At 52.5% G+C, this 12,249-nt stretch overlaps 1 protein-coding gene across 4 annotated transcripts in view; it reads right to left on the bottom strand.

The window, feature by feature from the left end:
* Positions 1-12,249, bottom strand: part of GAS7 (growth arrest specific 7) — a 238,943-nt gene that overhangs the window by 34,078 nt on the left and 192,616 nt on the right. For all 4 annotated transcript variants that reach the window (XM_062216544.1, XM_062216547.1, XM_062216546.1 and 1 more), the window contains exons 4-5: positions 9,075-9,160; positions 585-638 (exon numbers count right to left, since the gene is read on the bottom strand). In XM_062216544.1, the coding sequence (XP_062072528.1) occupies positions 585-638; positions 9,075-9,160 (140 nt within the window). The remainder of the gene's footprint in view (positions 1-584; positions 639-9,074; positions 9,161-12,249) is intronic.

Consider the following 12,249-nt stretch of genomic DNA (forward strand, 5'->3'; position numbering starts at 1 on the left):
ATGAGCCAAGGGGACTCTCCAAGTCTCCCCTCTTGGAGGGGGCACCCATATCCAGCCCCCACCTCTCCTGAGCCCCTACCTTGGGGACTTGGAAGGCAGGTTGGCCACTTGAGGCAGAAGCTTGCCTGCCACCCGTCACTAACTCCCAGGAACTCTATTCTTAGGATGCTTTCTCTTGCTTTTAACTTTGACATCTTGCTGAAGTTTCCCTGCACAAAAGCCACCCCGCCGTGGCTATAATTTTCACATCACATCACTGGCTCAGAGCACAGTCCACCCCCTTCAACCCACTCCCACACGTGCCCTGCAAAAAATGGCTCCTGCACAGCCCACCCAGCCTCCTTCCATTGGTTCACCATGGGAGAAAAAGTGACATGTGAAATTGACAGACGGAGGGGAGGAGGGAGGAGAGGGGGGGATGGGTGGAGACTCCAGCCAGATCTGAGCTGGGGAACTTTCCCAGGTCCAGGCTGGGTGCACACGGGGCTTGTGCAAGTTGCCGTGGCAACAGCCCAGTATGCCCCCCCCCCCCGCCCCACCTGGTTTGCCATCCAGCCTGGGGGGTACCCACTCCAGTCACTTACCGTGATGGTATTTTCCTTGCTCTGCTTTTTGCTTGGCGATGAGGATCCCAGGTTCTGGGGAGAGAGGTGAGAAGCATCATCAAGTGTGTTCTCCATGTTGAACGTGCCTGTCCCCCCATCGGCTTCCCCGAGGGCGGAGGGCCTGGTGGGGGCTTTGGGGACACTCTGTCTGCCACTAACTCCTAAGTCACCATATTTGGGGCCAGGGCAGGCAGGGCTACCCCGAGCAAGCTCGATGCTCTGAGAGCCTGGCTCCCGGCTGAGGGTGAACCGGAGGCAGCCTGCTGCACAGGCTCCCAGAGCACTTGTTCCAACCCCAGGCTCCCTCCTCTTTTCCCAGTCTGTGAGCTGGGGAGTTAACCCCTTCGCTGCCCTCTGCTGGTAACCGCTTTAACTGGGGCGGCTTGCTTGGCTGAATGGAGGAAGTCACTGGGGAGCAGAGGGTTAAGGAGGATGGCACCTCCTGGCACGGGGACCCAGGGCTGCACACCTTCTTCTGAAACCCTGAAAACAAGGAGCATGCACTGCTTGGGGGTGAAGCCTGGTTGTCTCCATGCCTTGCAGCTCTCCTAAAGCCCTGGGCTGGGACGGGGTTTCCATTGCGTCTGCCCTTACCTTTTGACATCTTTCCAGAAAACCAGAATCCCAGGTACCTGGGAGCCCACTGGTCCTCAGCAGCTGGCCAAGTCCCAGCCTCAGGCTGCTAGAGGCGCAGACGCCACGCGGATCACAAGGCAGCCTGTGACCCGGGGGACAATGTCTGCTTCCCTGGGAGGGATTACAGCAGCGGCCCTTGAGCGGGGCTGGGGGGTCACCTGTCTGGAGCCACACGATGGCTTGGGCAGCAGACACCTGCTAAGGGGCCAGATCCCGCTTCCTCTGTGTGTGTGTGTGTGTCCCAGGACACGTGATCACTCTCATCCTCTCATTGTTGGGATTAGAGATAAGGGCCAAGAAAAGCACACAGGGGCTTCTCCAGCAGTAGCCCCTCACCCTTAGGCCAGCACAACCCTGGGGACCACCTGGCAGGACAGGGAGTGTGACGGAGGCCCTGCTGACAGTCTCACTCTAAGGGACGGCCCCTACTTTGGCCCGTAAGTAAGGTCAACTCACAGATGGCACAGAGGAGCCTCCCAGATCACCTGGTTCTCAAGCAAGAAGATGATCCCTGGCCTCGAGACCCTGGCTAAGGAATTTGAAGACGGTAGGAGTCACGGACACTCCTGTGTAACCGTGATCACCATGCCTTTGGCACAGCCGGCCGCAGTCCACCAGGGAGGGCGACCAGCCCGCTGCTACTGCAGGTGATAGGGACAGGGACGAGGGGACGACTGGGAGGCAGCAAGAGCGGCAAGGGTGTTGCCTGGTGAGCTCTTCCTGACCACACAGGCACCAGGCCAGGCGCCCAGTATCGTCCTCCAGTTCAGACAGCCCCAGCACATTCAGTGGGTGCCTCGCCATTCTACAGACCCAAAGACAGAAGCTTACAAAGCGAATGCGTGCAGTCACCCAGCTTCCACGCCTTCTTCTCTCTCCCACCCTCTCTCCACGTTTGGACCTGGCACATCTATTTCTCCAGGTGTCTTTGCAAGGGAGACAAGAGACCTCCGTCACCCACGCACGGGTGTCTCAGAAGCACTAGGGACAGGGCTCTGGGGGAACGGAGGCCACACCTCTTCCCTGTGACCTGGGCCAGGGCCGGACAACAAATCGTGGCATTGAGGGTGTGGTTCAGTGCCCTACTGGCTGATTACAATTCCAACCAGTGCTGCCCTGGCGGCGACGGGGAGGAGGGTGTCTCAGACCATCCCAGAGGTGCATTTGTTGCCTGCTGCTACTCCAATTTCCCATCCATGTACACATGTCATACGCACACGTGACACAGACATGCATCCCACACACTCACGCCGAAGGGCCTGGGGGGAACGGGACGCCATTCCCCACACTTTCTAGCTCCCAACAGATTGCTAAATACTGTTCTCCACAAAGAGAAAAACAGGGTCCTTGCAGAGATAGATCATTCCACGTGCAGACTAAACCTGGGCTGTCACTGGGTCAGGGGTCACGGAAGTGTTCAAAGGTGCTGAGTCAGCTCAGAGGGGCTCCTGCAGGCCGGAAGTAGGACTAGTCTGAGCATGACAATGACTTAATGACAACTGAGCAGCTCCCAGGGATGGGGCCGGCACAGCTCAGGACTGAAGGGTGCCAATAAAAACAGTGCATGGGGTTTACAAAACCGCTATTGGTAGACCCCAGTGTAACAACGGGATTCGGGTCAGGATCATCACAGGCATTCAAAGTACTGGATGCCCAGGTGCCCAGGGAGCAGGGTGTTCAGCTGGTCTCACGCTGGAACCCGGGAGACTTTTTTGGCAAATTACATGGTGGGGCAGGGGGCGGTGAACATACCCCCAGCAAAGGAGGACTCTGGTCGGCACCACCTTCGCCAAGAGCTCACACTCAGCCTCACCAGTAGGATGAGCGTCTATTAGCTGTGTCTAATTCCATTCGGTGCCAACTAACCAGGGGTCTTAGGCAATCCCAGAGTCGGCATTTGCTGACAACACACAACAAGAAGCACTCGACACGCCCTACATGGTATTCTCACTAAAACAGCCTCGTCAGAGTGTGGGCAGGAGGAAACAGCTGGGTCAGGCATGCAGATCTTTCTACAACGCAACTGACATGGACTCTTCTGGATAAACCGTCAACATGAGGAAAGACAAGAAAAAATGCAGGCAGCATGGAGAAGAGAGGCTATAGCGATCATATACAGACAGAAGGGTCTAGCCACACAAGGGAATAGTACGCAGCCATGAAAAGGAATGAAGCCCAGCACTCACACCTCAGAAGCATGATGCTTAGTGGAAGGAGCATGTATTGTATGAAATCTATAGAACAGACAAACGCATAGACACAGAAAGCAGAGGAGCGGTTGCCTAAGGCTTTGGGCATTCATTGGGGGATTATAAAAATGTTCTAGCATGTAAGGATGCCGGCACCATTCCGTGACTGGACTAGAACCCTCCACAGAACAAAGTGCTTTTTTAAAAATAAGGCAGCAAAATACTCAAAGGCACAGCAACCCACAAACCCAGGAGGGAAATGGGCGGATCTTGGATTGGGGAGAAAAGATGACATAGTCAGCACTAGGGGGACAACTGGGGAATTTGCATCTGCTCTGACCTACATAATCTGATGTACAGATTGACACTACTGGATTAGCGTTTCCTTAAGTGGGATAAGAAGACCATGGCTAGAGCTTCCTCCTTTGAGAGACATTCTGAAACCCATGGTTCCAGACAATTCTCTTCCGTTTATTTCTGCCTGGTGTCCTGGTCCCAGCCTGGGGCTCTGTTGTCACCCAGAGGAGGGGTGAAGGGTGGCGGCGACCTCCTGGTCCCTCCCCGAGGCAGGTGCTGCTGTGTGAAAGCTCTGAGTGGCTTCCCAGAGCTGCAGGATCAAACTCCGACACTCCTCCAGCCAGTCCTTTGCACACCTCCCTATTTACTAAAGTCACAGCTGTAGGTGGCCTCTATGGGCTCCTTGAAAACCTTGCTCTTGGGGCTGGTGTTGTGGCGTGCTGGTTTAACCCAACGCCTGTGACACCAGCATCCCATACCAGTGCCAGTCTGAGCCCCGGCTGCTCCACTTCCAATCCAGGGAAAGCAGCGGAAGATGGTCCAAGTGCTTGGGTCCCTACACCCACGAGGGAGACCTGGATGGAGTTCTAGGCTCCTGGCTTTGGCGTGGCCTAGCCCTGGCTGTTGTGGCCATTTGGGGAGTGAACCAGCAGATGGAAGACCGCTCTCTCTCTCCTTTTCTCTTTGTAACTGCCGTTCAAATAAGTAAATAAATAAAATAAATTTTTTATAAAAGAAAGAGAAAACCTTACTCTCCTTCCTATCCCCAGGCATCCCTGTATGCTGTTCCCTCCCCCAGAATGTTGTTCCCCACTCCCTCGACCCATCTCTCTGCCACGTACAACTGCAGCTCACCCTTCTCTCTTGTCCATTCCTGCCATTTCCTCACCACGCCCACCACAGGGCTAGGTCCTCAGAGTGTGCACTCCCTCCAGCTCTTAGCTCTGCCGAAACCACCTGCACATTGACCTCCTGCTTTCTCCCACACCAGCTGAGACCTCCACCAACGCAGGGGCTGCGTCCGCCTAGGTCTCAGTGCCCGGCAAACACTGCAAACTCGCGACAGAACCGATGTGATCAGAGTACAGGGGGAGGAGGAGGTGGTGGAAGATTTAACATCTCTCTGCCTTCATTGCATTCTCCAAAGGGTCCCTTCAGTGTCCAAGCCCTTTGTCCCAGCCCCTTTCCTCTCTCTTGTGTCTACAGATGCTCTTCCTGGGGGGGAGGAAGTTCACGGAAATCCAAAACAATTGAGTCCTCGTGGGCAGGAAGCAATGAGAATTGGCTTTTGCAGCGCTGGCTAGACTAGGGGATTAATTAGCCTTTGAGCCCTCCCTCCAACCAGCCCTGAGGCTGCAGAACTGAAACCCTCCACTGGGTGGCACCAGATCACCACCACCACCTGTGCCTATCCATCCAGGTCAGGTCCCCCACGCTGGGCAAAGGAGCGGGCAGGCACCTGCAGGAACAGCTGGGCACCCGGCCAGCAGTCTCAGCCACGACAGTGCTTGGTGGGGACACAGTCCCAGTTTCCATGAAAATGAAACATGCCCGTGCCCTCCACCTCAACATTTCAACCATGTTGATGAGGATGCTTCAAGAAAGCTGTTCAGAGCTGGTGCTGGGTGTCTGGGTTCTGTCCCTGTAACCTCTGGTGAGCCACTTTATCCACCTGCACCCTGACCCCTACCGGGGCTGGTGTTCATTTGCTCATGCATTCATTCACATTAAAATAATGCTTTAATTATTATTAGATATAACTTTGTTTTTTTAGATTTTACTTATTTGAAAAGCAGAATTACAGACACACACACACACACACACACAGAGAGACAGAGACAGAGACAGAGAGGGAAAGAGATTTTCCATCTGCTGGTTCACGCCCCAAATGGCCACAACAGCCAGGGCTGAGCCAGGTCAAAGCCAGAAGCCTGGAATTTCATCTGGGTCTACCACATGGCTGCAGGGGCTCAAGCACTCGGGCCATCTTCCACTGCTTTCCCAGGTGCATTAGCAGGGAGCTGGATTGGAAGTGGAGCAGCCCCAGGACCCAAACTGGCACCCGTATGGGAGCTCAGCACTGCAGGCTGCAGCTGAACCCATTGTACCACAGCGCCAGTTCCTTAGGTGTAACTATTAAGATACAGGACTCGCTTCGGCAGCACATATATAAAAACTGGAAAGATATAATTGATAACCTAGGATGGCACGAATCAATGACTCTGCATGCCAAAGACAGCTGATCCTATGAGGGGATTCCAAAAGAGTTTGTGGAAAATGGAATTAAAAGACAAATTCGTTCTGGTGCAAAACTCATTTGAAATCCATGCCCAGTGTTTTCGTGGCATGCATTTTCTCCAAACTTGTTGAAGATTCCTTGTGCTCGGGGATATTTGTGGACAGGCTTCTCCTGTGAACACGCAATCATTTTTGTAGCTTGTTTCTACGGTTAGCCATTAACGCCCTTTTTGGATAACCAGCTCAGTAGGTTCACAAATGGAAAAAAGAAAGGAGCTTTGGTAACGAAATGCTTACCCCTTCACCACCTGAAAGATTCCCACACTACTGTATTAATCAGGCAGCTGCTGACCAAATGCATATGTGTTCTCTCTACTTCCTGCATTCTTTATTCTCTTTTGATGAGACTCAACTCTCTAGAACATCCCCCAGAAAGCAAAGGGCTTGGCGCAGTCACTGCCTCCCTAGAGCCGGGGCCGTGGAGCTGGTCTTTCCTGAATCCCCAGCACCAGTACCTCCCTCCTAGCGTCTATGCTTTCTAATAAAAATACTCTATATATCTGGAAGAGGTGTTGTGGCACAGCAGGTTAAGCTACCACCTGTGACGCCGGCATCCCAGCTGGGCACTGGTTCAAGTCCTGGCTGTTCTGCTTCCCATCCAGCTCCCTGCTAATGTGCTTGGGAAAGCAGCAGGGGATGGTCCACGTGCTTGCATCCCTGCACCCATGTGGGAGACCTGCATGAAGCTCTTGGCTCCTGGCTTCAGCCTAAAGGAAGTATAAATTAGCTGTGATCACAAAGATTTGTCGGGCTTGTTTTGCTTGATCTCCAGTGGGATAGCTCTTTGTTGAGTGCCATGTCCCCGGATGCCAGCAGCACCTTCCCCAATTCCGATGACCATGGCATCTCCAGATGTCACATGTCCCCCCACTGAGACAGAACCACAACCAAGACTCTGGTTCACTTTTCTCCCACTTTTCTTCACCTTAGGACAGACTCCCTTCTCCCCAAGGAAACCGCCGATACATCCAGCTTGTGTTTTGTGTCTTCCTGTTTCACGGTATGCTGTGAGCATTTCTCCCAATCACTGCATTTTCTTCAGAACAATGCTTTGTAATGGCGACATCAGAGGGCTGGCTGGCTGGCTGGCTGGCCAGCGCTGTAATCCACTTTACCCATCCGTCATCGCCAATCAGATTGGGTCCAGCGCTCCAGAGCGTGAACAGCCGTACACCTGAGTCAGAATCCCTGAGTGTAGGTCAAGAACAGGTGCGGGACAGATGTCCCCATGTCAAAGGTACATGGTGCACATGTACCTAAGTAAGCTGTGCACCAGTGTGTGTTTTTCAAGTTCCACAAGTTGATGCAGAGGGAGGTCACGGTCCAACACAGAGGAGTGAGGATTTGAGGGTGGGGTGTTGGGAGCTGTTTGCACTTCTCTTCCTGAGGATGGCCTGGGCAGCACCAGCTTGGCTTGCTGTTAGATTACAGCAGGAGTTAGGGTGACGTCTTCAGAAGCGCTCTCGGGTCCAGTGACAAAGCCGTTTTATTTCCCACAGGCACCGTGAGCTCTCTGCGGATTCCGCGCGGTTGATTCAGGATGGGTGCCATGGCCAAGGGAAGGAAGGGGACACACACACCAGCTACGCACTGTTGACTGAGCCTTGATCCCTGCAGACTAGCTCTATGAGCCTTGCCTGGAGGCTGGGTTGGAAACACAGAGCCTCCAGCCAAGAGGACTCCTACGTCCATTAAGTTGTAGGAGGTTCTGACCCACACGGACGTCCAAACTCCACCAGGGTCATCTGAGCCCACGGTTCGGCCTCCTAAGAAAACAACTTGGTGTTCCCGAAACTAACATTCTTGCTAGAAGTAAAGCTGAGAGCCACAGATCACTAACAGGATACCTCTTTCAGCAGCTGGTACACAGAAGCCACGGCATAAGCTGCTACTGTCATCATTGTTGTCATCTTCATCCTCACCACCATTATCACTTTCGGGGTCTGGCATTTTGTTTTCTGAAAAAAGGCTGGTGGAAGCTTCATTCAGAACGTCTCTTTGGGGACAGCCATTTGGCACAATGGTTAACACTCTGCTCGGGACACCTGCATCCTATATTAGAACCACCTGGGCTCGAGTCCTGGTTCCAGCTTCTGACTCGAGCTTCCTGTTAATGCAGACCCTGGGAGGCCACAGCGATGGCTCAAGTCCCTGGGTCCCTGCCATCCCCGTGGGAGACCTGGATGGAGTGCTAGGTTCCTGGCATCATCTTGGCCTGGTCCCAGCTGTTACGGGCATTTGGGGAGTGAGCCAGTGGATGGCAGACCTGTCTGTCTACTTTTCTTTCAAATAAATAAAATGAATAAAGGAGTACACACATCAGAGAGCATCTCCTTGGCAAGTGACGGGGAAGCTAATCTTCAGTGTTGCAGACACAGCTGAATGCAACTGAAGGCCTTGGTACTGAGGCCCAGGCGGGCCTGTGAGTGACAGCACGAATGCACGCAAGTCCCTACCCCAGCCTGGGCCCCAGGGACCACGGGCAGGACCCACATGTCTGTGCACTGTCGCCTGAGAAAGCTGAGCGGGAACCATCTGACATACGCCCGTGCTCTCCCCACCTCACGGCTGCCTCCACGCTAGCACAGCAAGGGAGGTCATCAGGTTTGACTAAATCCCAGTCTGGGATTAGGAGAAGGACAATATGAGTCCCGGGCCACCCAGGACTTCAGGTGAGTGGAAATTGGGCCTCTGCCAGGACAAGTGCATCCATCACTCCCTCCTCCAGACCACCCGGAATTTCTAGAAAGCCAATACGCCACAAGGATCCAACCTCCTCCTGATGGGAGAACCTCTCACAGTCCCAGGTGCACCAACCACGCTCTCCTTGGGAGCAGCACCAGCTGTGGCCACCTGGATCCCCCGGTGCCCATCTTGAATGGACTCCTCCTGGGACCCAAAACATTCATGGTCATTGCCAGCATGGCCACACCCCACAGGGAGCCTGCAGGCAGAGGGCCTTCTCTCTAGTCTGTCTGGTCCACCCTTCGCCCATGACCTGGGGGAGCCGCAAGGACATCTCCCTCCCTTAAAGGGACAGGACTCTTACCTGGGAATCACCAGCGGATTTTCGGAGACTCATGTGGGCAGTCTCGGGAGGGTGCGCTGGGGTCCCTGATGCGTGGTATCCATTCACTGCGGGGACAGAGACAAGACTCAGATGCGGTGCAGGGTGCCCTGATGGTCAGCCACTGCAGCCCAGCCTCCTCCACCCACCGCTTCTGAGAACTCCTGCCGGCCACAGCCATCCCAGGGTCGGCACAGCTGGACATGAGTTGAAAGCACTTCTCTGATCCTTAGCACCCAGACGGCTGAACTCCCAGGGAACAGGCTTTTTCTAGAACTGGAGGGCACAGAGACTGTGCTTGACAGGAGGTGAGGCTGTGGGATGCCCACTGCCACGGTCATGTTTTATCAGCTGCAGCCCTGGGCAGCTGCTCTCTATGGAGTCCACTGGCCCCTTATGCAAAATGCTCAGGACCAGAAGTGTTTCTGGGGCTTTTTTTTTTGGAATAGTTTAGGTTGGTTGAGCAGCCCTAATCCACTCTAAAATTTGAACTTTATTGAGAGCTGCTATGAGACCACAAGTAAAAGACATCCCATGGGGCTGGTGCTGTGGTGGAGCAGGTAAAGCTGCCGCCTGCAGTGCCAGATTCCCATATCGGCGCCGGTTCGAGTCCTGGCTGCTCCATTTCCAATCCAGCTCTCTGCTACAGCCTGGGAAAGCAGTAGAAGATGGCCCAAGTCCTTGGGTCCCTGCACCCGCCTGGGAGACCCAGAGGAACCTCCTGGCTCCTGGTTTCAGATCAGTGCAGCTCCAGCCATTGCGGCCAGTTGGGGAGTGAACCAACAGACGGAAGACCTCTCTCTGTCTCTGCCTCTCCTTCTCTCTTTGTGTAACTTTGACTTTCAAATAAATAAATCTTTAAAAAAAAACACATGATAAAGCCTTGTTTTGAGTGCAAAGTCACTAAAAATATTGCAGAAAATGACTGACAGGCTCTGTGCATAAGGGGTAAATAAAACATCAATGAGTTCTCTGTGTAGACTGGGTCCCATCCTCAAGATATCTCATTATATAAGTAGATGCAAATATTAAAAAAAATCTGGGATTGCCACCTGTGACTACAGCATCCCATATGGGGACTGGTTCAAGTCCTGGCTGCTCCATTTCCAATCCAGCTCTCTGTTGTGGCCTGGGAAAGTAGTACAAGTTGGCCCAAGTCCTTGGGCCCTTGTACCTACATGGGAGACCCGGAAGAAGCTCCTGGCTCCTGGCTTTGGATCGGCGCAGCTTCAGCTGTTGCAGCCATGTAGGGACTGAACCAGTGCATGGAAGACCTGTCTGTCTCTACCTCCCTCTCTAACTCTTTCAAATAAATAAAATAAATCTTTTAAAAAAAAGAGAGATGCACAACCTGTAATTTGGCAAGGCAAGGGCTGGGAGCAAGCAATGAGTGTGGCCTGCTGGGACCACTCCATGGAAAACCTTTCCCTTGCTGGGGATGGACCCCACCTGCCAATGCTTGCAGGAGAAAGTCCAAGGCCATCTGCCGGCACAGCCACACTCAACAGAGGGCCTGCGGCAGGCGCCTTCTCCCTGGCTCATCAAGTCTGCTCCATCTTCCAGAATAAGGGTGAGCACGCACATCCCGAGGAAACAGAAAACGGGCACACTGCAGGCCCTCACTGCCACGGCTTAGGGGAGCAACAAGAAATGAATCCCAGAAGGCCAGCTGCTAGGGGCCTGGTCCATACCCACGCCCTTAGGCAGCTGGCCATGTTCTGATGATACCCACTCAACAAGACAGGCAGTGTAAGAGGGGAGGCCAGGACTCCAGGGGCAATGGGGAGCAGGCCGAGGGGGCAGATGACAGTCTACTCAGACGGGCATAAAGCTACGCCAAGAAAGCATGGGGCCAATGACACACGTTCCCCATCATGAAGGAACACTCAAGACTCTGTATCGATCACACAGCCCAGCACTGGAAAGGATCAAAGACAAATACTGGAAGATCTCAAAGCAACAGCAGAAAACCTCAGGCCACTGCTTTAGGATGGGTGAACAGACAAAAGGAAAGACAAAGCAGATCTGAATAATTCCATTTGAAAGGACTGACTGAACTAGATGTGTCCAACAGCAGATTCCACAAAGATGGCATCTCTCGCCAAGAAACCATGGGATATTTAAGAAGTTGGTCACAAATGAACTGTCGATAAATGACAACAGGCATTAAAACCCCAGGCCACACTCTTGGATCCAAAAGTAATAAAAGTAGATATTCATAATGAAAGAATAAAATCCACAAGATCCTCATTCTCCCAACCCCCCAAATACTTGGAAACTTAAGAAAAATGCTGTCTTATATAATCTCAGGTCAAAAGGGAATTTCAGACTATAATTACACAATATTTAGAAAATAACAAGGAAGAACACATTAAAATAAACGAAATACAGCCTGGATTATACTTAGAGGAAAAGCCATAGCCTTCATTATTTCATTACCAAACCCAAAGGAACAACAATAAATGGAGTAAACATTCAATTGAAGATTTTAGGGGGAAAAAAAAAAGAGGCCAGAAGAAGTAAACCAAAGGAAAACAGGGAGAAGGCACATACATGTGGCAACAGAAATTAATGAGCTAAGAAACAGGGTGACGTGAGCAACCGCAGGCTCTGTGCGTGTGTGTGTGTGTGTGCGTGCTTGTGTATAGGAAGCAGATGAGCCAGCCTAATTTGAGAGTGAGAGACAACACAAATGCTCAGCTTCCAGAGAAACACAAAAGCGCAGTGAATACATAGAGACTTTTTTTTTAAATGCAAGAATATATGATTTCTAATTCTTTGCTAATAAAAACCAAACCTTCTATACGACTCAAATGATCAGAATGCTTTCAAAAGATGCTAGAGAGGCTAAAAAGAGCAAAACCTTTAGAAAAAAAAATATCCCCTCTTCCCGGCAAAGGCACTGGACCCAGATGGTTTTATGGGCCAGGCACAAGCCATGTTACAGAGCACGCAAACACGTGGCAAGCATCCCAGGAGATCTGACGATTGCCAGCAACACCCTGACCCTACTCCAAGCAAAGGAAACACAAAACTGAACCATGGTGTGGGAAGTGGAACATGCAAGAAGCTCTTTACCTGGGCAGATGGGTGGTCAGCCCCTGTCTGTGATTAGGCAGGGTCCTTGCACAAAAGGTTGCTCCCCACCTCCTTGGGT

The sequence above is a fragment of the Lepus europaeus genome, chromosome 18 (assembly GCF_033115175.1).
Source record: "Lepus europaeus isolate LE1 chromosome 18, mLepTim1.pri, whole genome shotgun sequence".
Classification (NCBI taxonomy): Eukaryota; Metazoa; Chordata; class Mammalia; order Lagomorpha; family Leporidae; genus Lepus; species Lepus europaeus.